We start from the raw sequence: 27,781 nt of genomic DNA, 5'->3' as shown, positions 1-27,781 counted from the left end.
TGCTTTATAAATGTTTATTAATAGCATTTGTTGAGTTACCCCATACAGTTTGATAGAGCGCTTGGAAACCCGGAAACCACTTTACGTGACATCACACTTAACATAACATAAGAGAATCACTATGATCAAATTGTAGTTATTTCCATTATTAAATTGAGTACATGTTTTTGCTTCAATTCAAATGTTGTAATATGATTACACCCTGTATCTTTTCTGGCTAGTTCAAAATTCTTTCACTAACAGAAGACAGAAAATAGTTGTGTGGTGCTTCTAGTGTGAGGTGGATGAGCTTTTTTCTGGATTAAATGGTGTCAGAATATTTCAGGGTCGGTTGCTGGTCTGCACATTTGCATGCACAGTATGAGCTCCATAGAAAACGAACTGGAACATCAGTGCTAATTTGTGATATCATGCAGTCAGTGGCAGATCCATTAGAGGAGTGCAGTGCAGTTAATGGAGCTGTCCTGTCTGACACAGATAATCAGAGCCGCCGAGGCACTCATAACCCATGAAAAGTTTTGCTTACTGATCACTGTGAAATTTCATTCTTTGTTGTCAGTACATCCATCAACAGGACATTCATACTGCTACTTCATGAAGAAATAATTGAATTAACTCATTCAGTTATTTTAGCTAGGGAAATCATGCTGTTTGAATATCTTGCAGGAAGTTGATTGAGTCAATTGGTGACTCAGCAGTGAATTTCAGAGGAGAGATGAAAATCATTTGTGGTGTGAGACATTTGTTAGATATATTTGCGTAATGAAAACAGTCTCCATTCATGTCACATGGACTTTACATAATAAACTAACATATTAAAGCTAAAGTTTTAGCCCCGAGAAACTTTTCTAATAATTATTTTAAAGGGGTCTTACAAGGTGACACCCTTACAGCTCATTACTCAATATGCGTCAGACTATATATATATATATATATATTATCTGGCAGTGTATTGTATGAGTGTTGAGCCAATTAATTTCCCTGTCAACTGTCAGCTAGTTACAATCTCAATGTTTAAAGCACACAAAAACACATAAATCTGCATGTCTCACCGTCTCTTGGGCATGGTCACAATGCACTGCTCTTATCAGTATATGTCTATTTTGTCATGAATTATTTAAATTTGGCATACGTTCCTTGACGAAAACTCAACTATATGGAGACATTTGCTGAAGTACAGCAACAGAAGCTAGAGACAGTAACTCCCTTTGAAGAGAGCTTTGTGCTTTGTTACATATTACAAGATTATTTTTCATGCCCAAATGGCAACTTTACACACAGAAGGAAATAAGTGCAAGTTAACAACTTCAAAAATAACTAGAATTACAACGTTAATCCAATGTTGATCTGATGTTTGAGACATGCAAACTTTGTGGGTTGGTTCAGTCTAACTGCATCTCTAGAAGCTAAAGGAGAAGCTAAATTTTCGTTTTATTTTATGAATCCAGCTTTGACATGCCATCCGTACAGCTGTCAGTGTACTATCCACAGTTCATTTAGTCTCAAACATTGTGAATGCTTATTTTGGTTTATTTCTTGTTCCTGTCAATCATTCATAAAAAAAATATAAACAGTTGAACAGACACCCTTACAAGCCAGACCCAATCTAAGTCACAGGAAACTAACACGACGTTTGTTTTCAGCATCGGTTTATCCTCCCACTGTGCAAAGGGAGCTGGATTTAATACTGTCTCGTACATAAGGACAGAAGTAATAAACATGGGACATTCAAATTCACAACAGAAGTGTCTGTCCGTTCAGAAGTCTCATGAGTACAATGCTATAACAATCCTAACATAGATCAGCACATCATAAAACAATTCGACACCAGTCATTAAAAAGGTTGTGTTGCTCCATACTTTCAGTTCATCACCAAATACAGTAATGATTAAATAAACGCCATAGTTATGTCTGAGAGATATACTGGATGGAACCCTGGAAAAGTGTTTATGTTATCATATATTATTGTTTTATATAGAAAATACTGTTACTCAAAGGCTGCCGTTACTGTAGAAAGACAGTACTTTATATTGAAAGGGAGGAGCTTTGTAGAAATCTAAACTAAAATACAAAGAACTATTGCAAATTATTCAACGTTGCACACATTTAAGTGTAAAATACAGTATTGTGAACCTGTTGTTGTAGTAAAAAGCTGTTTGATAAACAAATAATTTTCCTCATAAAAAAGTTTGAGAACTGTAGATATGCTTACTGAACAATGAAGATCTGTATTTAAAAAGTAAATAAATAAATCAGTTCTTAGTTTCAATCCTTCAACACTTCAATAAACATTAAGAAACATACGCTTTCATTCTCTTTCTTTTGCTTATATGAAGAAAAATGGCGTTTAATAATCTGAGATGGTCATGCTCCATTTTGGAGGATGTTCTCTTTTAAAGCATGGGCTGGTGGTGTGTATATTAAACAAAGACAAATCTGGATTTTTTTTTTGTCCTTTCAAGAGTTCACACTTAGCTGATGATTGATTATAAAGCGTGTTTGGCATGCTGTCCCGGGAGAGGGCCCTCAGCTCATAAGATCCTCGAGCCCGGGGCTCCCTCCCATTTGCAGTAGAGAGGGGACGTTGAGGTCATATAGGTCTTGAGAACTCTCTAACGTATTTATGGCTAATGGTAAATTTCCCTGTCAACTGTCAGCTAGTTACAATCTCAATGTTTAAAACACACAAAAACATAAATCTGCATGTTTCACTGTCTTTTGGGCATGGTCACAATGCACTGCTCTTATCTGTATATGTCCATTTTGTCAAGAATTATTTAAATTTGAGGTCATATAGGTCTTGAGAACTCTCCTGCTTATTTATGGCCAATGGTAAATTAGGGTTTGTTATGCAGAGGTCAATTCACCTATGTCGCATGTCTTTGCACGGTGGGAGGAAACTTGGGAACCCGGGAGAAACCCATGCGAGCACGGGGAGAACATATAAACTCCACACAGAAACGTCGACTGGCCATGTAAGGACTTGAACCAGTGACATTCTTGCTGTGAGGCAACAGTGCTAACCACTGGGCTGCCATGCTGTCCTATCAAGGAAAGAGAGGAGTTGGGGTGGAAGGGGGGATTCTTCAAGACGAAGATAATTGAGGTAAGAAACTGGTTATTTATAGTGAGTTATGAATCGATTGATTGGTGAATCATGTATTAGCTAATGCGGGACTAGCTGTGGTCAATCATAAGCATGTGATTCTCTCAAAATTTGTTTATAAATAAACTTCACTTAAATACCCAAGAATAATGTAATATATTGCAGTAACCACCATTCAATTTATGTTGCCTAAATCACAAATGATTTTACTTTTTCCAAGGAACACAAAAGGTATTTAGTAAAATGGTTCTTTTGTAATTCTCTGAAACCTTTTCCAGTTAGTTAAAAAAAGAAACTGCTAGCAAGGATGATTTTTCTGACCCAACTGTGAAATTTTGTGTACACATGACAAAGATGATGTAGGTCAATTTGTTTATTTATTTTTTTATCAGATACTTGTATAAAAAATAATTATCTGAAAAAACACCTGGACATTTTAGCATTAACTCATCATACGTTCCAAATTAACATCATAAGTTATGATCACAGAGAAGATGATTAGTTTTGAGTGAAATGTCCCTTTAATGATGGTTACTGCAATATATTATATTATTTTGGGGTATTTAAATGACAAAAAAATCCAGATTACTGTTTTAGTAATACCCTGGTCTTATGTAATTGCTAATGAGATAAAAGAGCTTGATGGGGCCACATTAAGGCACTCATTTTTTGTGACCTAAATCCCACCATCAAAGGTTTACTATAAATACAAGCACCCGGTACTCCAAAAACAACCAAAAAGCACCAGTAGATTGTTGAGACGGGGTCAGGGAGTGGAAATATAACAACTATTGTTACCAAATAGCTTTGCTGGTTTTAAGGAATCCTAAAAATCCTTTTCGTCTTACATACATCAACATTCAACATTATAGCTTATCGATTCTCAAAATGGAGAGAAATTTAACCTCTTACAAAATAACACAGATTCAAAGCCAGAACAAGTCCAAATCATCCACATCTTCATCATCCCAGCAAAAAATTCAACTTTCCTTCCTTTTAAAAAACACTTAAAAAAACATTTCATTTAAAAACGTTTTGCTTTCTTGTTACCTTTTATCTTCAGTGTGTTGAAAGAAGGAATAAAACCTCTTAGTAAAAATTTACATAAGGTTCCATTAGTTAATGTTAAAGTATTTTCTAATATGAACAGTATTTGTTACAGTATTTATTCATCTTTGTTAATGTTAGGTAATGAAAATATGTTCATTGTTAGTTTTTGATAATTCACAGTGCATTAACTCTGATTACACAACTGTTTGGAATACTCCATTCTGATTGGTCAGTCATGACATTCGAAGGTATGTTATTACGAGATAACAACCACTGAATGACACAGACTTGACTGGGAACTTCTGTCTGTCATGCCACTGATTTTGAATGTTTGGCCACATCTTGTGAATGAATAATATGTAAGTCCATTCAAACGGTTTCGTTTCTGTCATCTTTTGCGTTTTTGACTGTTTGGCACCATTTTGTAACTGAATAATGAGAAAGTTAGTGAATGCTCCATCAGCTCCATTAAGCTGGTTTTGTCTCTGTCAGCTTTACATTTAAAAAAGTTAATAAACTATTACAGTTCAGAATGCCACATGTTTTGTGGCAAGTAGCTGTGTAATAAGTCAACGTAACAAGCACAACTTTGAATTTTAATTATGAATTAGTAAATGTTGACCTGTACTTAATAAATGATGTACAAACATTTATTCTTAGTTCTTGTAAGCAAATACACATTAACTAACATTAACTAATGGAACCTTACTGTAAAGTGTGACCCTGGAAAATTTCTAAAAGTCTGGTCCAGGGTCAAGCCATAGACCTTGGGGTAACAAACTTTTTCAATGTCTTAAAAGAAAACAGCAATTCATGTGTTCTGAGATATTAAAAATAACTCAAAAGTGAACGTGTAACAAAATATCAAATGACCATCTAGTCCAGTGGTGTCCAAACTCGGTCCTGGAGGGCCGGTGTTTTGCAGATTTTAGCTCCAACTTGCCTCAACACAGCTGCAAGGATGTTTCTAGAAAGCTTAGTAAGAGCTTGATTAGCTAGCTTAGTTGTGTCTGACTGGGGTTGGAACTAAACTTTGCAGGACACCGGCCCTCCAGGACTGAGTTTGGACACCTCTGATCTAGTCCATATTTGTCCCTCTTTGAATTCAGCGTCTGTACTTTTGGGAGAAATATGTATGTGTGAGAATTGTAAGCATCCAGTGATCCACTGAGCTCCCTCTAAGACTGTGGAAGGTGCTGTTTGATGATCTCTCTGGACTGGGGTGGGATTCTGTCTGGGAAGCGCACCTGGAACTCCACTATCAAATCCCCGCGCTGGGATGGGTTTTTTGGGAAAGGCAGGCCTTCTCCACGCAGTCTCTTGATTGTGCCTGGTTTGATGATGTCATTGCAGGGCAATGTGATGGCTCGGTTGTCAATGGTGGGAATGTTCACTGTGCAGCCACACAACGCCTGTAAAATAAAGTGAAGTGAGTGAGTGCGGACGAGAGCTGTTGATGGCATTTCAACACTTAAGCACAAACTCTACATGGTGACATAGAGACCTAGTGTAAGATGCCACTATGATGTTACAGGCACAGAGAGCACATGTACAGTACATATAGCAATTATAAAGTCAGATAAAAGGGAAATGTGTACTTCATATATTACACTCAAATAAAATAAAAACTATCAGTAGTTTAGCACTAAAATAATGCTATAAATTAAGAAATGGCTTTCAGAAAAAAAATAAAAACAAGCTGTTACTGAAATCTTCTCCAAATCCTGAGAAGTGTACTGTCACCCACATAACAAAAAAGATCACCAGGACATCCCCTTAATTGCCTCTGTGCACTTTTCCTGTACGTCTTTATGTAGGGTACTTAAATGCCATGACACTGTGAATTCATTGGTGGGATGTACTGGGGACATTACTGGGACGTCTGCTGGAGGATGTACCATGGGTGTTTGCAGGACATTGGTGAAATGTCCAGAGGATGTACCACTGATGCTCATGTGACATTAGTCATGGATATTCATGGGACGTTCATAAAACATTGCGAGGCCCTATAGGAAACATTCTCTACAGGCCATTTTAACAGTAATAATGTCAGTCAGATAAGACAAAATTGACTGACCCAATGAATAAACAACAATAGTATACTTTAATAATACGTTTAACAACTTAAAAAAATCTTTGTTTATGTGTGTTGCATGTTATTTCTCCAGCTCTCCTGATTCAGTTGCTGTGTATACACACAGCTGTACTCAAAATAATAGCAGTGTGTTGTAAAAAGTGAGCAAAGTTTAAAATCCTTTTAATCTTTATTTCAATATGTGCAAATGTATTGGGAACATTAAACATTCTACTCTAATCAAAACATGAAGAAATAAATGGAATGGAAGAATTAAATTTATTATTTTACAGAAAGTGAATAAATCAAATATTGAGCTGTTAAAATGCTACAATTTTCTGTTAAGAAATAAAATATTGACTGTATTAGCTGAAAAATGCTTGAAGGTTTAGGTTTCATGTGAATCACTGAAATAGTATTTACTTGTAAAACCATGGTTTCTGAGATTTGCTTTACATCTGTGTTGCATCAAGTTGACCAACGTCTGGCACCTTTGAACAGGTCTGCCAGTCCAGGGCGATTACTAAACACCACAGGTCGTCTGTATATATATATATTGCGACAAGGGCTGTGTTTTTTTCTGCATGTGTGTGTTGCCTTTGTCTGGTTGTCAGTTGGTGACAAAAAACGAACCCCATTTAGAATGTGTTATGATTTAGGATTTTATATATCTATAACAGTTATATTTTATTGTCCACTGAAAATTGTAAGTTGAAATTGACAAAAATTGTGATTTGATCTTTAAATAGGCTCATATTTTCTTTTTACAATAATTAAAGTTATTCATTTTACAATTAATTAAAACCTATGTTTTTTTTTTAGCTATTTTTATTTGATTAGGGATTTCATTATAAGGAGAACCCCTCATTTTCAAAATAGAGTATGGGATGGTTTATGGTTATTTAAATTATTTTTCCCTTGTCTGAATTGTTAGTTCTAGGATTGAATTGGAATTTCTTTATTCTCCCCAAGAGGCAATTTGGTTCACAGAAATAGCCAACACGGATCATCACACAAATGAACATAAAGGGTAACAATAAACAATAAAGTTAATCATGATCAAGTAAAATGGTAATGGTTCTGATGATAATAGGTCAGGCAACTAGATTTTTCAACTGTTATAAAAATGGCAGATTAGGACTGTTATAGAGTGGACAAAATAAATGTCATTATAAAGTAGATGAAAGGCAGATACCCTCCGCTGACCAGTGGTAAACATTAATTATTAATATTTTCATTTTTCTTCGGACTAGTCCCATACTTAGTTGCCACATCGGAATGAACCACCAACTTATCCAGCATATGTTTTACGCAGCACATGCCCTTCCAGCTGCAACCCAGTACTGGGAAACTTCCATACACACTCATTCACACTCATACACTACGGCCAATTTAGCTTACTCGATTCACTTACATTGCATGTCTTTAGACTGGGGGAAACAGGAGCACCCGGAGAAAACCCACGCCAACACGGGGAGAACATGCAAACTCCACACAGAAACGGCAACGGGTCCAGCTGGGACTCGAACCAGCGACCTTCTTGTTGTGAGGCGAAGGTCCTAACCACTGAGCCACCGTTAATTATTAATATATCTCAAATTCCTTAACATATGTAAAAAACTTAGCAGATAAAACTACAACAAAAAAACAGACTTGTAAGATTTGAATTAAAAATGAATGCAGGAGCTGTAGAGTTTGTCTTGGCTTTTGCCAGTTTAGGCAATCATGAGGGGATGTCCGTGTGTGTGTGTTATGCTGCAGACGGGGTAGCTGAGTCCACAGAAAGCTAATTTTGGCCACTGCTCTCATTTCACGGGGCTAATGAAGCAACTGAAAAAATCAGCTGAGGACATAAATAATGAATCTGAAATCAGAAGTTGCCATGGATTAAAACAAAAACTGGTTTACGCAAGCAAACTAAAATTAGACCGCTTAAACAGATGGACACTTTTAAACTGTGGTAGAGACTGTTCAATACAAAATACACAAACTCTTAGTGTGTCGTTTAGGATAAAAGTGTCTGCTTAATTAAGTAAAAGTGTCTGTAAAAAAATATTTTATAACATTTATGTTTTGTTCTTATCTGCATTGCAGGCATTTAATGCTGCCTGCAAACACTATTCATGATTTGAGTGAAACCCTGGTGGCGTACTAGCTTTCTCAAAGTTATGGCATAAAATAATGAAAGACTATAACTTTTCTGATTCAAATAATAAAGCTAAACAAAGTTGCCATATTTTCCATTATGGATGCACACAAGAGATCCTTGGGAATTTAGCAAATAATAAAGAAAAACAAAGAAACTAAAGAGAGAGAGACACACACACACACACACACACACACACAGGTTGTGATGCTGAGGATGAAACCAAAGTCCCTTTAAGACAAGTCATTTCTCTCTGCAGCATCTTTGAAACGCTTCTCTGGCAGTATGCTTGGGTATTCTGTCTGAATGGGCATTCAGCAATGAAACATCAAATTCTCCAAAACGATTATATTACGTATTTGGAATCATAATAAAATGAAACAACAGCTGTCTCGTTAGTTTCATTTCTAAATGTTAGAATCAAACAAAATCAGCATATTTTGGTCTTGATGGCGAATCTCCTCCAGAAATGACAGCGACTGTTTGTTTACTAGTTTGTGGGCGTTTGAGTAGTTGCTGTCATGTGATGTGCATTTGACAGGACATACTGTACCTCGCGTTCGATTCCTACAGATTACGAAACCAGAAAACTTTGTTTTGGTATAGTTTGGTTGATTTAAAAGTCGAGATTTTAAGCTTTAAGTGGATATTCTTATGTCTGTGAAGCAAGTTTTTGCTTCTATTAAGATTCCAGTGTGTTTGTTGACCACGTGAACCATCATAAAAGCACACGTCTGGACTGAGCTTCTCCCCCGGAGAATCATCAGTCTATATTGATCGATGATTGGCTCCTGTACTATTAGGCGGAGCTTCATTTTCCATATTGACTGTTAGATTTACCCATTCAAAACTATTCTATAGTCTTTATTATACAGTATTCTATAGTCTTTGATGAAACATGCCAGAAAGATAAGCAGCCACATCAAATATAGTTGAAATTATATTTGAAATGTAATTGTCAAGCTCCCTGTCAAAGCTCTGCGTGTGCCTTGTAATTTCTGTGCAACCTTTAATCACTTCATCTTCAGTTAAATACCACTATGAGTATATTAAACAGGAAATGGATACATTTACAACTTTGAAGATTAAAGCTTAATATTCTGTAAAGAAAGGGCCTGCAGTTATCGCATGCGAGCTTGTGCTAGAAGAGCTTTTCGTGAACTTTCTATGATGTGAATACCAAGCACAAACATTGCCAGACCGCTCTGCTTAGCAGCTGCCTCAAGGGAAGAGAAAATGTGTTCGCAATGACATCAGCTCCTTCCTCCTGACAGCAGTGGTGTGGACGGGGGGAAGGGAGGCAGGGATTCATGGAAAGAAGGGAGTAGCCGATACTCTCACAAAACAGTTGACCATGAAAAGGTGCCAGGCATCTCCTCAGCTCTGGCTAGTGATGGTGTTTTCCAAACAGCAACAAGTCCAAAGCAACCCATGGTAATGTCAGAACCACTGTACAATTAAATTAAGAATGTTCCTGAACATAGACGGCTTAAAGGAGATTAAAAATAAAATGTTGTATCCCACAGCTAGGTGTAATCTGGATTTTTGCGCCAGTATGAAACTTGCAGAACTTTAGATGGCTATAGATTAATTAAAAAAGACTTAATTGGCCATAGTGTTTGTGTGTGTGTAAATGGGAGAATGTATGGATGTTTCCCAGCACTAGGTTGCAGCTGTATAATAACATATGCTGGATAAGTAGTTGGGTTATTCCGCTGTGGCGACCCCTGATGAATAAAGGGACCAACTGAAGGAAAATTAATGAACGAATAAGAAGTACTGTACATTCAAATATAGAAATAAAATGTAATTCCAAAGTATGACCGCTGGTTGTGTTTTATTAGGACTAAGTGTTTTTTAATAACCAGGTTTATTGTTAGATTATTATTATTGTAAATAAAAATTGTGATTGCTTTTTGTGGTCAAGCTAACTGTTGGAATACAATCAAATGTGTTAAAATGAATATTTTAATTCATAATTCTAGTTTATGTTATTGATTTATTTTAGATGCCTCTGAACAGAGAGTGTGAGGGACCACCAATAATCTAATGCAGGAAAGGAAATGAGAAAGATATTGAGCATTGCAGATGTCAGACTACAGATTAACACTAAAACAAAACAATACCAATATTGTTGTCTTTTTCTGCAAAATATCATTCAGTGTATGTATATGTTTGGGTAGAAATAAATATTCTTATTCTTACCTGTAAAACACCTAAAATAAAACGTAACCATGTTAAATTTTAATATAAGATTCCCACTTCCAAAAAGTCAAATAAGTAAAACCTAGAGGTTTGAAAGACTGTGGCAAAGTGTAAAACCTTAATTCCTGAATATGATCATTGATTTTAGGAAGGCTGCTAACACACAGGTGAGCACTTCCATTAAAAATCAGATTATGGAAAGTGTGCAATCATACAAATATCTTGGCACAATTATTGACTCTAAACTTTGCTTTGATGAGAATTGTGTAGCAGTGTGTAAAAAGGTGCACCAGCGATTATTTTGTTTGAAAAAGCTAAATCATTTCCATATTGACAAACACATGATGATTTTATTTTACTATGCTTTTCTTGAATCCGTTTCATCCTTTGCTTTGGTGTCATGGTTTGGGAATCTGTCAAGAACAAAAACTCACTAAATCAAATAGTAAAGTGGTCCAGTAAGCTGAATGGAGTGTCACTAGCTAATCTAGAGGCTGTGTACACCAGGCAGCTAAAGAGAATCACAAATTCAATTTTAAGTGACACTGCTCATCCTCTACACTCAGAGTTTCAGCTCCTTCCTTCTGGTTGCAGGTTTCTAGTATTAAGCTGTAGAACGAAACGATACAAAAATAGTTTTATACAAGCAGCCATTAGATATGTAAATAAGGCATAGACTAAAGCAGAGGTATTTCGGTGACCTGTCAATTTTAGATTGTTTTAAACATTAATTTGGGGGGGGGGGGGGGGGGGTGATTATTCATTTATACTTTATAAGTGTTTTTATGTTTATGTTTTATGTCTTAATGTTCATTTGTTGTTGCTACTGTGTGAGTTCCTTTGTGTGGCACTGTTGTGAGATGAGGACTCTTGACTGCAAACCAAATCTACCTTCGGGTATATATAAAGTAACCTAACCTAACCTAGTTTACTAGTATTTTCTGTACTGTGACCATTGTGAGCAAGGGATTTTATGGCTGACAGTATTTCTTGGTATAAACTATTGTTATGCTGTATGATATTTTAGTGGATTTCTTCTGTAAATGCTAAAAATGTATAATAGTTTATAACTGTATTACACTTTTTGGTGTTTAAAATCCAGTTTTTATATTTAGCCCATGAACAAAAGCACTCCAAACTACACATGGGATGATGACCGTTTTCAAGGTATATCACGGTTTGGAAAAGCCACGGTTTTAAAACTGCCAAAATTTTATGCTAAGGTAAATGTAAGATTTTTTATTTACTTTTTTTTTTATTAGTTTTTTAGGACTACAGTATCTCCAGCAAAAAAGATATCCAAAGATGGCATTTTGAATTGTAAAGAAAGTGTTTTTGTCACTAATGAAGACAGCAGAAATCAAAGATTCATTTGAAGGATTTAGCCTGACATGTTTACTGCTCCAAAATACTTTAAATGTTTTTCAAAACAAAATTTATTGTGTTCAAAGAGGAAAAAATGTTGTTTTTTACCCAGAAATTTAAAAAGAATATATTTTAGAGCAGTAATCACAACACCATGAAACCGTGACGTTTGTATCCAAGGTTATCACACCGTCAGAATCTGGCCCATGCCTACTCCAAAGGACTGACAACTGTTTTCTGCTATACTGTACATACAAGTTCAGCATGCTGTGTTGCATGTTCACCGAAGCATTCAGTAGTTTGGTGTTGATTTAAAGTGTTAGATATTAAGAAATAATCTGTTAAAAACAGCATTAGAGAATCATTAGAGAATATTTACCGCACATTGAGTGCCACTGCTGTACGGTAGTAGTTTAGAGCAATAATAGCATAAAACATGGAGCACATTTATTATTGTTTCATTAGCAGAGACGATGAGAGAATCAGTGTCTGTGCAACCTAAGAAACAGAGAAGCTTTATAGCCAAAAGACAGAAAGAAACAGCTATAAAGCACACACAAGGTAGAAATACTGGATGACAGAAAAAATCCTGAGTAGAAGTGTCTAAATTACTTCTTTTATGGGTAAATGAGTTATACCGTGGCGACGCAGTGGGTAGAGCTGTCGCCTCACAGCAAGATGGTCGCTGGTTGGAGCCTCGGCTGGGTCAGTTAGCGTTTCTGTGTGGAGTTTGCATGTTCTCTCTTTGTTCGCGTGGGTTTCCTCCGGGTGCTCCGGTTTCCCCCACAGTCCAAAGACATGCAGTACAGGTGAATTGGGAAGGCTAAGTTCTCCGTAGTGTAAGAGAGTGAGTGAGAGTGTGTGTAGATGTTTCCCAGAGATGGGTTGCGGCTGGAAGGGCATCTGCTGCATAAAAACGTGCTGGATAAGTTGGTGGGTCATCCCGCTGTGGCGACCCCGGATTAATAAAGGGACTAAGCCAAAAAGAAAATGAATGAATGAATTAGTTATACCGTTTCAAAACTGGTATCAGTGTAAAACATTGTTGATTCCACTGATCCACATCAACAGATGGCAGCACAGCATCAACACTAGAGGTGTTGGTATATAAAGTTCACAAAGAACAGCACAGGTAACATGGTAAAGTCTAGATAGGATACGCGTCCAGCCGGAAGTGCGATATGCACATCAGTATAGCAGCATTTTTATGACACTATATAAAAATAATTAATATTTTTACAGTGCTGTGATGGTTGGGTTCAGGCAGTGGCGTAGCGAATGGAGGGGGACCCTGCCTTAATTCTTGCAGGCGGGCCCATGCATTTTGCACTAAGCCACTGGGTTTAGGGTTTGGATAGGGTTAGACGTTAAAAAATACAATTTATTAGGTAATTTAATAGATAGCATAAATAATACTCGGTACAACTACTGTTTTTACGTTACTGTGACGGATGAGTTTAGGGTTGGGGTGGGCGTAGATGTTAATAAAATACAATAAATGGGAAATTTAATACATAATATAAATTATTTTCGTTAACTTCCGGCCGTAACCATATCTGATCTAGCAACAACCAGGTAACAGTTCTAAATATATATTGAATGCACCTTTTATGACAATATTTATTCTTTCATTCATGCATTTTTTTTTTGGCTTAGTCCCTTTATTAATCAGGGGTCGCCACAGCAGAATGAAACGCTAACTTTTCCAGCATGTTTTACACAGCGGATGCCCTTCCAGCCGCAACTCAACACTGGGAAACACCCATACACACTCATACACTACAGACAACTTAGATTACCCAATTTACCTATAGCACATGTCTTTGGACTGTTGGAGGAAACAGGAGCACACAGAGGAAACCCACACCAACACGAGGAGAACATGCAAACTGCAAAATGCCAACTGACTCAGCCAGTGCTCGAACCAGCGACCTTCTTGCTGTGAGGTGATTATGCTAACCACTGCGCCACGGTGCTGTCCTTCATGCTAATCTGATCAGAATAAAAAAATAAACTTTCTGATGTGAGACCACATATAGTGCAGTCTTGAATAATCCTGCATCATCACGCCACGTGGTCTGTGCTAACAGGGCTCTTTAGTACAGCCGATGAGTAATTACTAGGTAAATGGGTATGGAAATGAGCAGTAGACAGGGACCTTATAGCTGTCTTGCTCTTGAACAAACTCTGCTCATTACCAGCAGGCAATTACAGAAACTCTGAGCTCATTAAAGCAGGGCTTTGGGGTTCCACTAAGAGCATCTCTAAATGAAAAGTGATATTAAAATGAAGACAATGTTCCTCTGAGAACTGTCTAGATCTGTGCTAAATCGGTCCTATGAATGCATCCACAATAAACAGGCAGATGAAAATTCATGGGGCAAGTTGCCATCAGTATGCTTTAGATGATACCAGATGGCAAAACAGTTTGTGATGTTCACCAGGCCTTATCAAGTTTCATTCTGGGCATCTAATGAGCGAGACCTTTAAAAGTAAATCACTGCTCTGAAAACAACACAGAAGCTATTAGTAACTGTTGAAATGGACACATTTCTTTCTTGCAAATGATGTTTTAAATCCACGGTTTACACATTAAAAATGCCAAGACACAGCTAAAAGCAAAGTAACCTGTGCTGTAGAGCTGGATATCCTACAGACACACTGTTTGAAACAGCTGACAGTTCTAGCTGAGCTGTCGAGGTAAAAGCTGTCTAAGCTAGCAGAAAGACAAAGAAAGGTTTTCACTGTTAATGACAGTGGTGGTCTCAAACACACCACACTCACTCAAGACTGGCATTAGCTATTTCTGCTGATGCCAGTGTCACTACAAAGTATTAACTGACAGTGGTTTTCTGGGTCACTACACAAGCCGAAATATATGCAGTTGCTGTAGTTATTATCCTCAGTGGGTCAGCCCATGAAAATCCCATTAAATCAAGGCAACATCAATAATATATAAATGTTCCAGCTTTTGATGACTTGGGGCTGAATTTTGGGAGGTTCTTATTACATCTACGGGCAGCAGGGATGCTAAGAGCCATTGTAAACTCTTGAACTTTCATGATTAAAACACAACTATGATATACAGTTTACAGAAATCTGCGGTTGTTGTTTTTTTAACTGCTGATTATTTATTATTGACAAACAAGCAAACTATTAGTAGCAACAGTTTTATGGATGTAGGCGAATTAATATTCTCTGTTCCATGTGCAACTCGAAAAGTCACGCTTGGCTCAGTCACATGACAATTTATTAGCCCAGTTCAACTCTTCAAGGCGAGTTCAACTCACTTTCTCAAAGCAGGGACTCTGCTTTGGCGTATGACACCGCACTATGACATTCCTGTACTCTCACACTGAAGTGAGAGAGAGTAAATCAGCAATGATGTTGAGCATGAAGGTACTACACAGTCACCAAGCGCCATGTGTCCTATTCAGTCTTATAGATATGGTCGATATAGACCATGCTCAGGTATATTTACTCTCATTATATACATTAATAGGGCTGCACAATATATCGCTTCAGCACTGATATCGCAGTGTGCACATCTGCTACAGTTCAGAAGACATGAGATTTGTGGAGTCACTGCAGAGTTCAACCATAATGCAGTAATAGTTTATCATTTGCCGTCAGTTTTTTAGGCCTGTCACTGTGAACATTCAGGCACAAGAAATTGTACCGTTTGTAATAGGGCTGGGCAATTAATCGAAAAGTAACCGATTATAGGTTCTGAATGTCGATTTCGATCGAATTTTTCCAGGTTAATTTTTTCTATTACTCTCCCTACCGCGTGTGTTCACATAACCCCGCTCTGTTTACACTTCTGCGTCGAGCACAGCATAAGGTCTGGTGCAGCCTTCATGCAGTCGCATACCCCTAGCAGTGACTGATGCCGATGCTGACCTCTCAAAAAAATGTAACATGTGGCGACGATGCATATCACAAGCTCTGTGATTGGTAGGCTTGGTAGCATTGACGAATGTGGGCGGTGCAGAAAGGGCAAAAAATAATAAAAATAATCATTCATTAATTGTAATCGAGTTAAAATGTTCAATTAATCGAGATCTTGTTTTTAGGCCAAAATCACCCAGCCCTAGTTTGTAACTTTAATAAGCACTTAATTTATTGAATTATTTATACAATGAAAACCTTAGTGTTATTTTACATTTAATTATTCAATTTCTGTTGCAGAATACGGTTGGACTCCCCAGAAAACCATAAAGTACTGTTTTATGCACTTTTATCTGAGCTCTATTGTATTTATCTATGCTTTTATTTTAAATATTGTATTATGTGCACAATTCTCTCCATTACAAAATCATCACCATCAGTCTAATTTAATGAATTATTTCCAAATAAAGCTATTCAGGCTATCTGGTGGAATTGCATTCATATCGCTATATATTGCAGAAAAACGAAATTTCTCAATGTCATATTTTTTCAATATTGTGCAACCCTAATCTATACATATATAGTGCTCAACATAAATGTGTATCTCACAGATCTCTCATTTAAATGAATATATTCTATAGCAGAGGTCGCCAACCCTGTTCCTGGAGAGCTACCTTACTGCAGGATTCAGCTTCAACTCTGATCAAACAGTTTAGTATATTCCATGTCTTTGGACTGTGGGGAAAACTGGAGCACTCGGAGGAAACCCATGCAAACACGGGGAGAACATGCAAACTCCACAAAGCGACCTTCTAGCTGTGAGGTGATTATGCTACCCACTGTGCCATGTGACGCTCAGGACCCGAAGCAGCACTTGATAATTACAGACAGATCAAAGTTGCAACTAAAATCTGCATTAAGATAGCCCTCCAGGAACAGGGTTGGTGACCCCTGATCTATAGAATGCTTTACAATAAAATTAATACAATAAAAATAAATATTAATAAAAACAACATATTACTAAAACATAAATACACAGAAAAAAATCTATAGAAACAAATATAAAATTTAGTGGAAATTTTGTTGTTACAATACATACACACACACACACACACACACACACATACATATATATACACACATATATATATATATATATATATATATGAAATCTCATTTTATTTATTTATATTTATTTTTAAATATATAAAAATAAACCAAACTATTATTAAAATGGATATAACCATTTAATAAAACTGTTTTATTTAAACATACCAAAATACAATCACTATATATCTATTGATATATATATGCACATAATAATATGTTTTTTTAATGTTGCAGGGCAATAAAACCAGCAATGGTTGATGTGGTGGATAAGGCAGCTACATGTAGCATCTGTGCGGGTTAACAAGGTCACAGTACTTTTTTGGACTGTGGGGTTGATACCAAATGAAGCGCATTAATTTGCCCTGTAAGTTCATGTAAGTGAGGTCAAAGGGTGGTCCAGTGTTGAGACAGCAATAAACCTGTCTAATCTAAGTCTGGGTCTGTCTATTCTTGGGCTACAGAAGCCAACTGATAAAACAAGCCAGTCTGCTTTGACGGACAGTCAGGGACAGTCAAGGAAGAACATTTAATCAGCAATACAAAATAGCTGCTCATTTAATGAACCAAACAAAAACAGATTTAAGAACACATACCTCCTTAAGACCGATCTTGGTTGTGTAAATGATGTTGGAGCCATCCCTTCTGAAGAGTGGGTGCCCTTTGTCCTTGAGCACAAATGCAATATCAGCAGGAATGTTCTCAGGTGTCTCATCACCCTCTTTAGGGAAAGTGATCTTGGTCCCTTCCTTCCAACCTCTCTTGATGACAATGTTAAGGATCTTGTCCTCTGTCCTCATTGTCCTTCTGTCTGGGTTCAGGCGTCTGCGAGTGATTCGCATCCGCTTGGTACATCCATGGAATATCTCCTCTAGAGACACTTTGAGCTCATGCACCACTGGAGGGTCCTGTAATTTCTTCCGGCCACCATGAAGAGGCTCGTTACGATGCCTTCGACCTCCACCATGATGAAAACCATTGACACCGTTGAAACCAAAGTGGTTGAACGAACTGAAAGGATCATCATCTCCATCCATGTCAATGTCCATGTCATGGTCCCCATGGTCCGGAAAGCCATTAGTGTTTCCCCGTTGCCGACTAGAGCCAAAGAATATATCAAAAGGGTTGGAACCTCCAAAGAAAGAAGCAAATGTGGCATGTGGATCCCCATGAAAGGTATAGTGATATGTAGTCCCTTGTCCACTAGACGAGCCTGTGCCACCTGTTTTCAAACCTGAATGGAAATACACAATGGGGAACAATATATAAAGGATTTCTGCATATTATTCCAGTTAGAGACCTGCACTCCCACAAATTAACAGTAACGACTAAAAAAATAAAATAAAAACTATTTACGGACGAAGTTTAGGTCTGCATTTTTATTAGTTAATTGAGTTTATTTTTATTTATTTAGTTAAATATTGAAAATTGCCTAATTTTATTGTTTGAGAAATACATTAACTTATGTCCAGTGTTTGAATATTGCCAAAAGCAATGCACATGCGTTTCTGGTTGACCACTTTAGAAATCAGCGCTTATTATTATGTTTTTATTTAGCTGTAAATTACTAGCCTATTTCTAACTGTTTTGACTGTATTTCTGTGTTGTGAAAAGCTCATGTCCATGTTCATCTAATTAAACTAATGAATAATTAAACTAATAATAATAAACTAAGAATTGTTTATTTTTCTTTATATTCTGTATATATATATATATATATATATATATATATATATATATATATATATATATATATATATATATATATATATATATATATATATATATACACACATATATTATATATAATTATTAGTCAACCTTTGATTTTATTTTTTATTATATTTCCCAAATGACGTTTAACAGAGCAAGGACATTTTCACAGTATGTCTGGTTAAATTTCTTCTGGAGAAAGTCTTATTTGTTTTATTTTGGCTAGAATAAAAGCAGTTTTTAATTTTTTAAAACCCATTTTAAAGACAAAATTATTAGCCCCTTTAAGCTATATATTTTTTCGATAGTCTACAGAACAAACCATCATTATACAATAACTTGCCTAATTACCCTAACCTGCCTAGTTAACCTAATTAACCTAGTTAAGTCTTTAAATGTCACTTTAAGCTGTATAGAAGTGTCTTTTTACTAAATATTATCATCATTGTCATCATGGCAAAGATAAAATAAGTCAGTTATTAGAAATGAGTTATTAAAACTATTATGTTTAGAAATGTGTTGAAAAAATCTCTCCATTACAGAGAAATGGGAGAAAAAAAAAAAAGAAAAAAAAAAAAAAAAAAAAATATATATATATATATATATATATATATATATATATATATATATAATATATGTAATATATAGCAAGTTAAACACAACAGGGTTTTATGTTTACCTGCAGGCTTTTGTGGGTGGGAGTGGGACAAAACAGAGGCCTGAAAAAATAATATATATTTTAGCAGGAGTGGGACTAAATCTTGCAGGAGCAGTCGGGAGTGAGACTGAAAATCCATCCTGCAAAGGTCTCTAAATCCAGCTTCAGTGACAGTTACAGGTTATCAACCACTGTAGTGTTAAATAACAATATTACAAAATCCTTTAAAAATTATTTTAAATAACCTTTTGTTATTCACTATGAAAGACTGTTGGTGCCAGATTATAGACATCGCCATCTACAGATGTCTGGGAAAACTGGATTTTGTTCTCCAGTGACAATAAAACCTATAAGGCACATTTTATAAAAGTGTTAACCTTATGACTTTAAACTATTAGGTCTCATGTGTTAAGTATTTGAAATAGTATAAAATTACACTGTAAATCCCAATACTGTACGGTAAGGGAACTCGAACCATTTGACCATTTGAGGAAATAGACTGAACCATTTAAGTTTAAAACTTATATTTATGAGTACTGTGAACTTGCTCCATCTGATTTCATGAAACCACTTGAGCACTGTAAAACCAAATAAGTTAAGGGAACAACTATTTGAGCGACTAAATTTGAGTCACTACATTTTTTCTTCAAAGCAAGCAAGTACACTGACACTATACAGCTAGCATGCTTTAACCAGTTATTATAAATGATTACTAAATACTTTTAAGATCAATATTTTTACTGTGATACTATTGGGACATTCTATATGAAAGCATTACAGTTATTTAGAATATCCACAAAATTAATCCCTCTATAATTTGAAACTCTTGTTTGTTTGTAAATAAATGAATAATACTGAGATAGCACTGCAGACTTGACTTTACCATTGACTATATCACTATAATTGGCATCTGAGATAATAATCCTAAAGTACTGCTGGACACTTATCAAGTACTAGCCGTCTCCATGATGTAGCATGGAAAAGACTTTGTTGATTTAGTCTGCAACTGTTCACACATCAACATTCTGAGGTGTAAGACTTTCTCTCTTTCTTTTCTCCACCCCCTCTCTTTTTGGTTACAAAAAGGGCAAATTCAAACGGCTGAGAAAAGAACAGACACATTCTGCTAAACAAGCAGTCGTCTTTAGCAGATACACTCTCCAAAGCTTGCAGTCGTCCTCAGGAGATACATTCTGAGCATATACAAGCATATTTCAAGCTGATTTCATTTTGTGGTCTGGTTCTAAAAATATTTAGAAAAGAACATGTACAGTAGCTCAATTCCTGTTTGTGTGGAAGACCATAGCTTAACTGTCCTCTATGTTCTCTCAACTGTGTTTGGAGGTTTCCTGCGAAAATGCTGCTCTTCACAAAAATCAGGCAGGGTCAAGCAATCATGTCTTTTGTGCTTTTCAACCCCGTAGAAAAATATTAACACCCCCATGTTATTGTGGGTGATTGATGGCTTGTAACAAATGTACTTCATCTAACGGTCAGGACTTAAGCTGACTCATTCCAACTTCAAACCTTTAAACTGTTCAGTCTGCATTTATTAAATCATATCAGACATCTTATAAAACATGTCGTCTCTACAGTCTATGCAATTTGAATCATCTCCTGGGGCCAAAACAGCTAATGAGAGGATGGCTATTAAAGTGGGCCATTTGAGAATAACACGTCAACTATAAATTTGGTCAAAATATGAATATGAATCTCAGTGTGAAGCTGTTTTGATGCGAACCTAGTGGCTCTATTTACAAGCAATATGGAATGACAATGCATGCAAATAACTGATGCGAATTCTCTAGTCTAAAACATAAAGGAATTCCTTGCAAAAATTAGCAATAACATTATTGGAGGAGGAATTGGCAGGTGTACGCAGTGCAAAGATGCTTTATTTTGGCACCTAGCCTGGACTTGGCATATAAGTGGGATACTTAAAATCCTTTATTTCAACAAACAGTTTTTTTTTGGAACAGTGCCATGTTTATAGTCCTTGCATTTGTCAGAGAACACTCGTGCATCATCCTGCAGTGTGAGGGAGTTATTTTGATTGTTGGGGAAAAGCAGAGGTGGTAGAGCTGCACTGACAGTGTTTAAAGACAAGTGTTCCAGCCACGTGAGCCATGACAAACATCCTTTTAAGGACTGTACCGTCTGATGTAAACACAGAACTGAGCCTCGGCCCATGAAGCCTAGCTGACATTAACATCTGTAATGTTTCCTCATTAAAGATATGGTCGGACTAATGCACCATTTAGACTGTAAAAATATATGCAGGCCCTATATCACATTATTCATGCTATCACATTCACAGTTAAAATAAGTTACTGGCCAACTGACAATTAACACTTTTTCTAATAATCACCATTGCCAATTTGTACTTGCACTTGGCACCTGTCAAATGTTAATGTTACACCCGTATGTATGCAACACAAGTAAATGCAACCCATGTCAGTTTTCTGATTTGTAAAGCGCTGCATACTTCCACACTGTACATCTTTGCCACCACAAGCAGAGAGGGCTTTCATAAACTGAGTAAAATCCAGTCACTTCTAACTTTCTAAATGATTTAAATCTTTCTGAAAGCATTTACTATAGTATTGGTTTCCAAAGATCTGATAATGAGTCATAAAACTGATAAGGTGTGCAAATGTTTGATTGTGGTTCTTCTGTACATGTAACATACTCACCATCCTCTCCATACTGGTCATAGATAACTCTCTTTTTGGGATCACTCAGGACCTCGTAAGCTTCTGCTATTTCCTTAAACTTCTCTTCAGCATTGGGATCCTTGTTTTTGTCCGGATGGAATTTTAGGGCCATCTTCCTGTAGGCCTTTTTGATTTCATCCTCATTTGAGCCTGAAGGAATGCCAAGGATCTTATAGTAATCCTTCCCCATGGCTTAAATTTACAGATAGAGTCCTTCCAGAATCACCCCAAGCTCTCTGCAAAACAAAGATAAAAATAAGAAAGGTAAACAAATAATAAAACGCTCTGGTGGCGCAGTTGGTAGCGATGTCGCCTTACAGCAAGATGGTCGCTGGTTCGAGCCTAGGCTGGGTCAGTTGGCATTTCTGTGTGGAGTTTGCATGTTCTCCCCGTGTTCGCGTGGGTTTCCTCCGGGTGCTCCGGTTTCCCCCACAAGTCCAAAGACATGGTATAGGTGAACTGGGCAAGCTGTAGTGTGTATGAGAGTGAATGTGAATGAGAGTGTATGGGTGTTTCCCAGTGATGGGTTGCAGCTGGAAGGGTATCCGCTGTAAAAAACCTATGCTGGATAAGTTGGTGGTTCATTCCGCTGTGGTGACCCTTGAATACTAAATGGACTAAGCCAAAAAGAAAATGAATGAATGAATAAAACATCCTACTTCTGAAAGTGGTAAAAAGCAGAAAGCTCAAAATGTTTTAGACCTCATTTACACCTGTATTTAATGTTGTCCACTTTTAATTGGATCAACAAAATTCACCTTAACTCCAAGTGTAAAAAGGGCAACTGCAAAAACTATTTCACTAATTCGCACTGTTCAGCTCAAGTCTGTGTATGTTGCTCAATGATGAGACTAAGCTTGATGCTTGTTTTCTCTTCATCTCGAAGTGTTTTCATAAACAGAGCAGAATTATATATAAAAACATTTTGTTCAAAAAAAATATTTCACGACCAATTAAATAGTTATATATTACACTGTAAAATAGAATCTCTACCTATAAAAGTCCTGGCATGCTGACATGAAGAAAAGCAGCATTTCTGCTCATGCAATAACGCTTGTGGCGAGAGCTTCTGCTGCAATCAGTCACCCTTCACGATTTTCATTAAGACACACTCTAGACATAAATATCACACCGCAATATTATACAATCATGTATCTTATGGCGTCCAGTAAGTATTTCAGTGTTGCACGTCTTTGTGAACGGCATTGATAAACTGTATGTAAAGAAAGCACAGGAGCTCTTGATCATCTGAGCGTGTCGTTTGGGCGGCACTGCAGACACGACCGACAGAGAAACACTAACAAAGACTTTATGATCAGCACATCACATTCCCGGCAGGTTAGATTTACACGCATACATTTATAAACCGCCGAGATGCATTGAGACTGTTTGCTTATTTTAACGCATGTCCGTTAGACCGAAAACCGTCAAATAGTCTAAAATACAGCAACCCGTATATAGCTGATTTATTCGACAAATCACGAACAGATTCGCTTTAACTCACCGGTTACAATGTCTGCAGAACAATGATGCCGGTTTGCCGCATCCGAGAGGAAATCCTCATCGCTAAATCAAAACCTCTGAGGTCTCCCGGTATTCCTCTCCGGTATTTAATGATGTCATGATGACCACCAAGGAGAAGAATAACGGACGGCTGGTGGCTGAGTGAAATGTGACTGACGTCAGATAGACAAGCCTGAGCTTTTCATGAGTTTTTCGCATAAAGATAGACGCTGTATGATCAGCTGTAGGGACTACAGGCTCTCCGCAGCGTCTGGACACCAGGATGCGATTTAACAACATCCTTAAATTAGACGCGAGCGAAGATGATTTCAAAACCGGCTGTGTCTCAAAACATTTTCAGACACGCGCTTTTATAAAAGTGACAACTACCACAAATATGCTTATACCAGTTTATTATCTGACAGTAGGACAGTTATTGTATCAATATTCACTGTTAAAGTACTATCTACTGTTAAAGTAGAAACCGAAATGTATTACCTTTATAATAATTCTCGTTGCGCTATTATTGCTGTCAAATTCCGTCCGTCAAAACTAAAGCTTTTCAAAACAGAATGACCTTTAAATATCTTACAGCATATTTGACAAGTCCGTCAATCGCATTATATTGAGTTTCAGTAATATTTCTAAGGTATGGAGTTTAATAAAACAGAGCTTACCGTCTGAAAGTATCCCTCAGCTGTCTGCCGGTTAGAGCTGCATGACATTCTACTCCATTCATTTAACCACGCCTACAATTTGCATACGCTCCGCCCTGTACCCGACACGCATACTTCAAACAAGTGTCCATGTTCAGAGTCATAACTGCTTTGAAGAAGAAACCTTTTGTGTATTGGTGCTTTTAAATGATGCAATGTGTAAAATATATTTGACATTCTAGCCGATGTTTAGTTGTAACACATGCACTCAAATAAAAATGCTGGGTTGTAACCCAAATGTTGGGCCAAATAAGGACTTTTTTTACATTAAATGACATTTTTAAACTGTTGGGTTTGTCAATATCTGACCTAGCACTGGATGAATACAAGCCAGATTTTTTTTATAGTGTAGTTTATTTTGACAGCATAACAAAACCTACAGTATTTACTAATTGGCGTCTAGGCAAATATTGAGAAAAAAATGTGCAAAAATTCCATAAACATTTTGAAAATATCCAACTTTTAAACATTATAAAATTTTATTATAAAATTATAAAATAAAATTATAAAATATTTTTTTATTAACAGTTAAGTTCATTTAGTTTCGTTTTTCTCAAATTACTCCACCTTAGACTTTGGGCACATTGTCACATTTAACATTCTTTTGGGGTTTTTGAGACATAAACAAAACCCATCCACCAAGTATAACTGAAATTAGGTTTAAAAAGCAAACATTTTCCATAGTAAATGTTCTGAGTAAATAATAAAATAACCCATTTAACAGATTTATCCTCTTCAATTTAAATAGATCATTATATAAAATGTACAGCACTTATAATCCTCTCCTTACATCTACAAAGTACATGTACACTTTGTACATCAGTTATTCAAATCCAATTAAAAATATAATTATAATTAATAATAATTAAATAAAAACACACAATATCTCAAATTAAATCAAGGTTTTCCAATGATGCACGCATGTTTTATGATTTCAAAGTTGCCAACATCAGACATTTATGAAAATGCAATCAATTGGCCAATAAAGGGGCAGATGTCACTCTAAAGGACTCTCTGTCAGATACTGATACTAAGTACTAAGTATAAATCACCTAGCTACATTTGTTGAAAATTGGTTTGACATGTAAAAATGTGATCTGTCTGCTACTACAAATGACTTTTGTAATCATCTTGATTAGGCATGGGATGATAACTGTATTTAAGGTATACCGTGGTTTGTGAAAGTCTAGGCTTTAAAACCGCCAAATTTTTCTGCTATACCAGTGTTTCCCAACCCTGTTCCTGGAGGCACACCAACAGTACATATTTTGGATGTCTCCGTTATCTGACCCATTAACTTCAGGTTTTGGAGTCTCTTCTGATGTTATGATAAGTTGATTCAGGTGTGTTTGATTAGGGAGAGGTTGAAAATGTGGACTGTAGGTGTGCCTTCAAGAACAGGGTTGGGAAACACTGTGTTATACCATAGGATGCTATACCTAAGGTGTTAAAGAATTTTTATTTAATTTTTAGTTTTTTAGTACAACAGTATCTTCTGCAGAAAACTTCTCCAGATGGAATTTTAAATTGTAAAGAAATGAGTGTTTTTAAAACTAATGAAGACAGCAGAGGTCAATAATACATTTGAATTATTTAGCCTGATATGTTTACTGCTCCAAAATATTATAAATATTTCTGAAAATCAAATATATTGTGTTCAAAGAGGAAAAAGTTTTAGTTTTTTTACCCAGAAATTCAAAAAGAATATATTTTAGAGCAGTAATTGCAATACCGTGATATTTTTATCCAAGGTTATCATACCGTCAGAAACTTATACTGGCCCATGCCTAATCTTGATTGTTTAGTTTTGCTCTGTTTATCCCACTTCTCAAGATCCAGTGCTATACAATGTGGAATTAATTTGGCAAAATATAAACCCCATGAAGAGTCACACAAACTGATGTGTTAGTTTTCCCTACAATCCTTTGTTTGAAATATTTGCTTTTCTTCAGTATTTACATTTTACCGTGTTCAGAGTTGTGCTTTCAACCTTCAGTATCAAATGAAATTGTGCTTCTGAGAAGAGAAAAGTGCAACTATTATGATGAGAATGTGCTCATAGACTTGTGCACTCGTGTCTGTGTGTGCTCAATACAGCTGTCTGGTCCAGGATCAGCTCTTACATTAACACAGCAGGGAATGAGTGTGTATGTGAATGTATGCAGTCTCATTCCTCTAAGGTCACTCCACAGACTGCAGGCTTTCTACATTCAGCATCTCTTGTGTGCAGGCTCTATTCAGGAAGGCTGTTACATAAGTTTGCCTTGGATTTTCTTCTGTACTTTTGAACTGTTTAAATCTATTAGCTGCTTATCCTGCAGTTTTTTGAATGTTTCTAAAACGAGTTATTTAGTTTGAAATCAATCCATGTTACGCAATCCTCTGAGAGTCAAGCATAGATTTTGAAGGCAGGCAGCTTTTGCTTTTCATATTAGACGAGTTGTGTTATAGGCATTTCATTTTGTTAAAGGGTTAGTTCACTCAAAAATCTATACACTTGCTATTTATTCACCCTTATTTAATTCCAAAGGCATGTTCCCACAAAATATGATGACAATAACAATCAGAATCCACACTATTTGTCTGTCTATAATAAACACATTATAAATGCAGTTGTGTGCTCTGCCACTTTAAATATTCAAGCTCTTTAAAAAAGGATGGATTCCGATTGGCTGACAATGGTTATTTATATTGTCCTGCAGCTGAACCCAAAATCTCTGAATGTGATTCCAGTGATATTGTTCATCTGTGCCACTATTTGTTAGGTAAGGATCTGACTTCCAGGTGTCATTTGGGTTTAGGCACTTTAACCCATATGTCTTTTGGGTGAGATGTTAAACCGAGGTCCTGACTCTCTGTGGTCCTTAAAAATCCCATGGCACTTCTCGTAAAGAGTAAGGGTGAAACCCCGGTTTCCTGGCCAGATTCGCTCCTTCGGCCCTTACCCATCATCCCCATCCACCGAATTGGCTCTATCACTGTCTCCACTCCACCTATGTGTGGTGAGCGCACTGGCGACGTTGTGCTGTGGCTGCCGTTACATCATCCAAGTGAATGCTGCACACTGGTGGTGGTGTGGAAAGACCCTCCTCATGATTGTGAAGCTCTTTGGATGAATGGCCATACACGATAAATGCACATTGCAATACATTACATTATGTTCTGGACATGCCCAGCTTTATCCTCATTCTGGGGTTTATTATTTCCCCCTATTTCAGCTATTACTTCTATAGATATAGCACAATCACCTATTATTGGCCTGATGCCTGATCATTTTACATTATCCACTTTAACTTTGTGACCTTTCTTACTTTGCTAGACATGAAATTTGATTAAACTGGAAGAGCCCCCAGCTACCCTCGCATGTACGGCGGCTGAAAGAGGTTTTGTATTTCGTGAAACTAGAGAAGATTAGATACTCCCTTCAAAGACAAAACAGAACATTTGTTAACATTTGGAGGCCCTTTTTTATTATTTTTATCTTGTTAAAACTCTCCAGCTGGATCTAGACTGATCACCCTTGACAAGCTCTT

At 36.6% G+C, this 27,781-nt stretch overlaps 1 protein-coding gene across 2 annotated transcripts; it reads right to left on the bottom strand.

Moving 5' to 3' along the window:
• Positions 1–1,507: 1,507 nt before the first annotated feature.
• On the bottom strand, positions 1,508–24,276 carry dnajb5 (DnaJ heat shock protein family (Hsp40) member B5). Of its 2 annotated transcripts, none has more exons than XM_056458249.1 (4): positions 24,210–24,276; positions 22,009–22,265; positions 17,541–18,178; positions 1,508–5,568 (listed from the first exon to the last, which is right to left on the bottom strand). In XM_056458249.1, the coding sequence occupies exons 2-4, from the start codon at positions 22,217–22,219 to the stop codon at positions 5,335–5,337; spliced, it is 1,083 nt and encodes a 360-aa protein (XP_056314224.1). In that variant the 5' UTR covers positions 22,220–22,265; positions 24,210–24,276; the 3' UTR covers positions 1,508–5,334. The 2 variants fall into 2 exon arrangements, with proteins under 2 accessions (XP_056314224.1, XP_056314225.1); XM_056458250.1 differs by lacking the exon at positions 24,210–24,276 and adding an exon at positions 23,534–23,718.
• Positions 24,277–27,781: the final 3,505 nt, after the last annotated feature.

This window comes from Danio aesculapii, chromosome 5 (assembly GCF_903798145.1).
Source record: "Danio aesculapii chromosome 5, fDanAes4.1, whole genome shotgun sequence".
Classification (NCBI taxonomy): Eukaryota; Metazoa; Chordata; class Actinopteri; order Cypriniformes; family Danionidae; genus Danio; species Danio aesculapii.
Note: the sequence above shows the minus strand (reverse complement) of the source record. Positions and strands in the feature narration are given on the sequence as shown.

Coding starts and splice junctions, on each gene's coding strand:
- dnajb5 (XM_056458249.1), bottom strand. CDS start 22,219: ATGGGGAAGGATTACTATAAGATCCTTGGCATTCCTTCAGGCTCAAAT. Junction 18,179..22,008: donor TGACCAGTATGGAGAGGATG/GTGAGTATGTTA, acceptor ATTTCCATTCAG/GTTTGAAAACAGGTGGCACA. Junction 5,569..17,540: donor CCAAGATCGGTCTTAAGGAG/GTATGTGTTCTT, acceptor TTTATTTTACAG/GCGTTGTGTGGCTGCACAGT.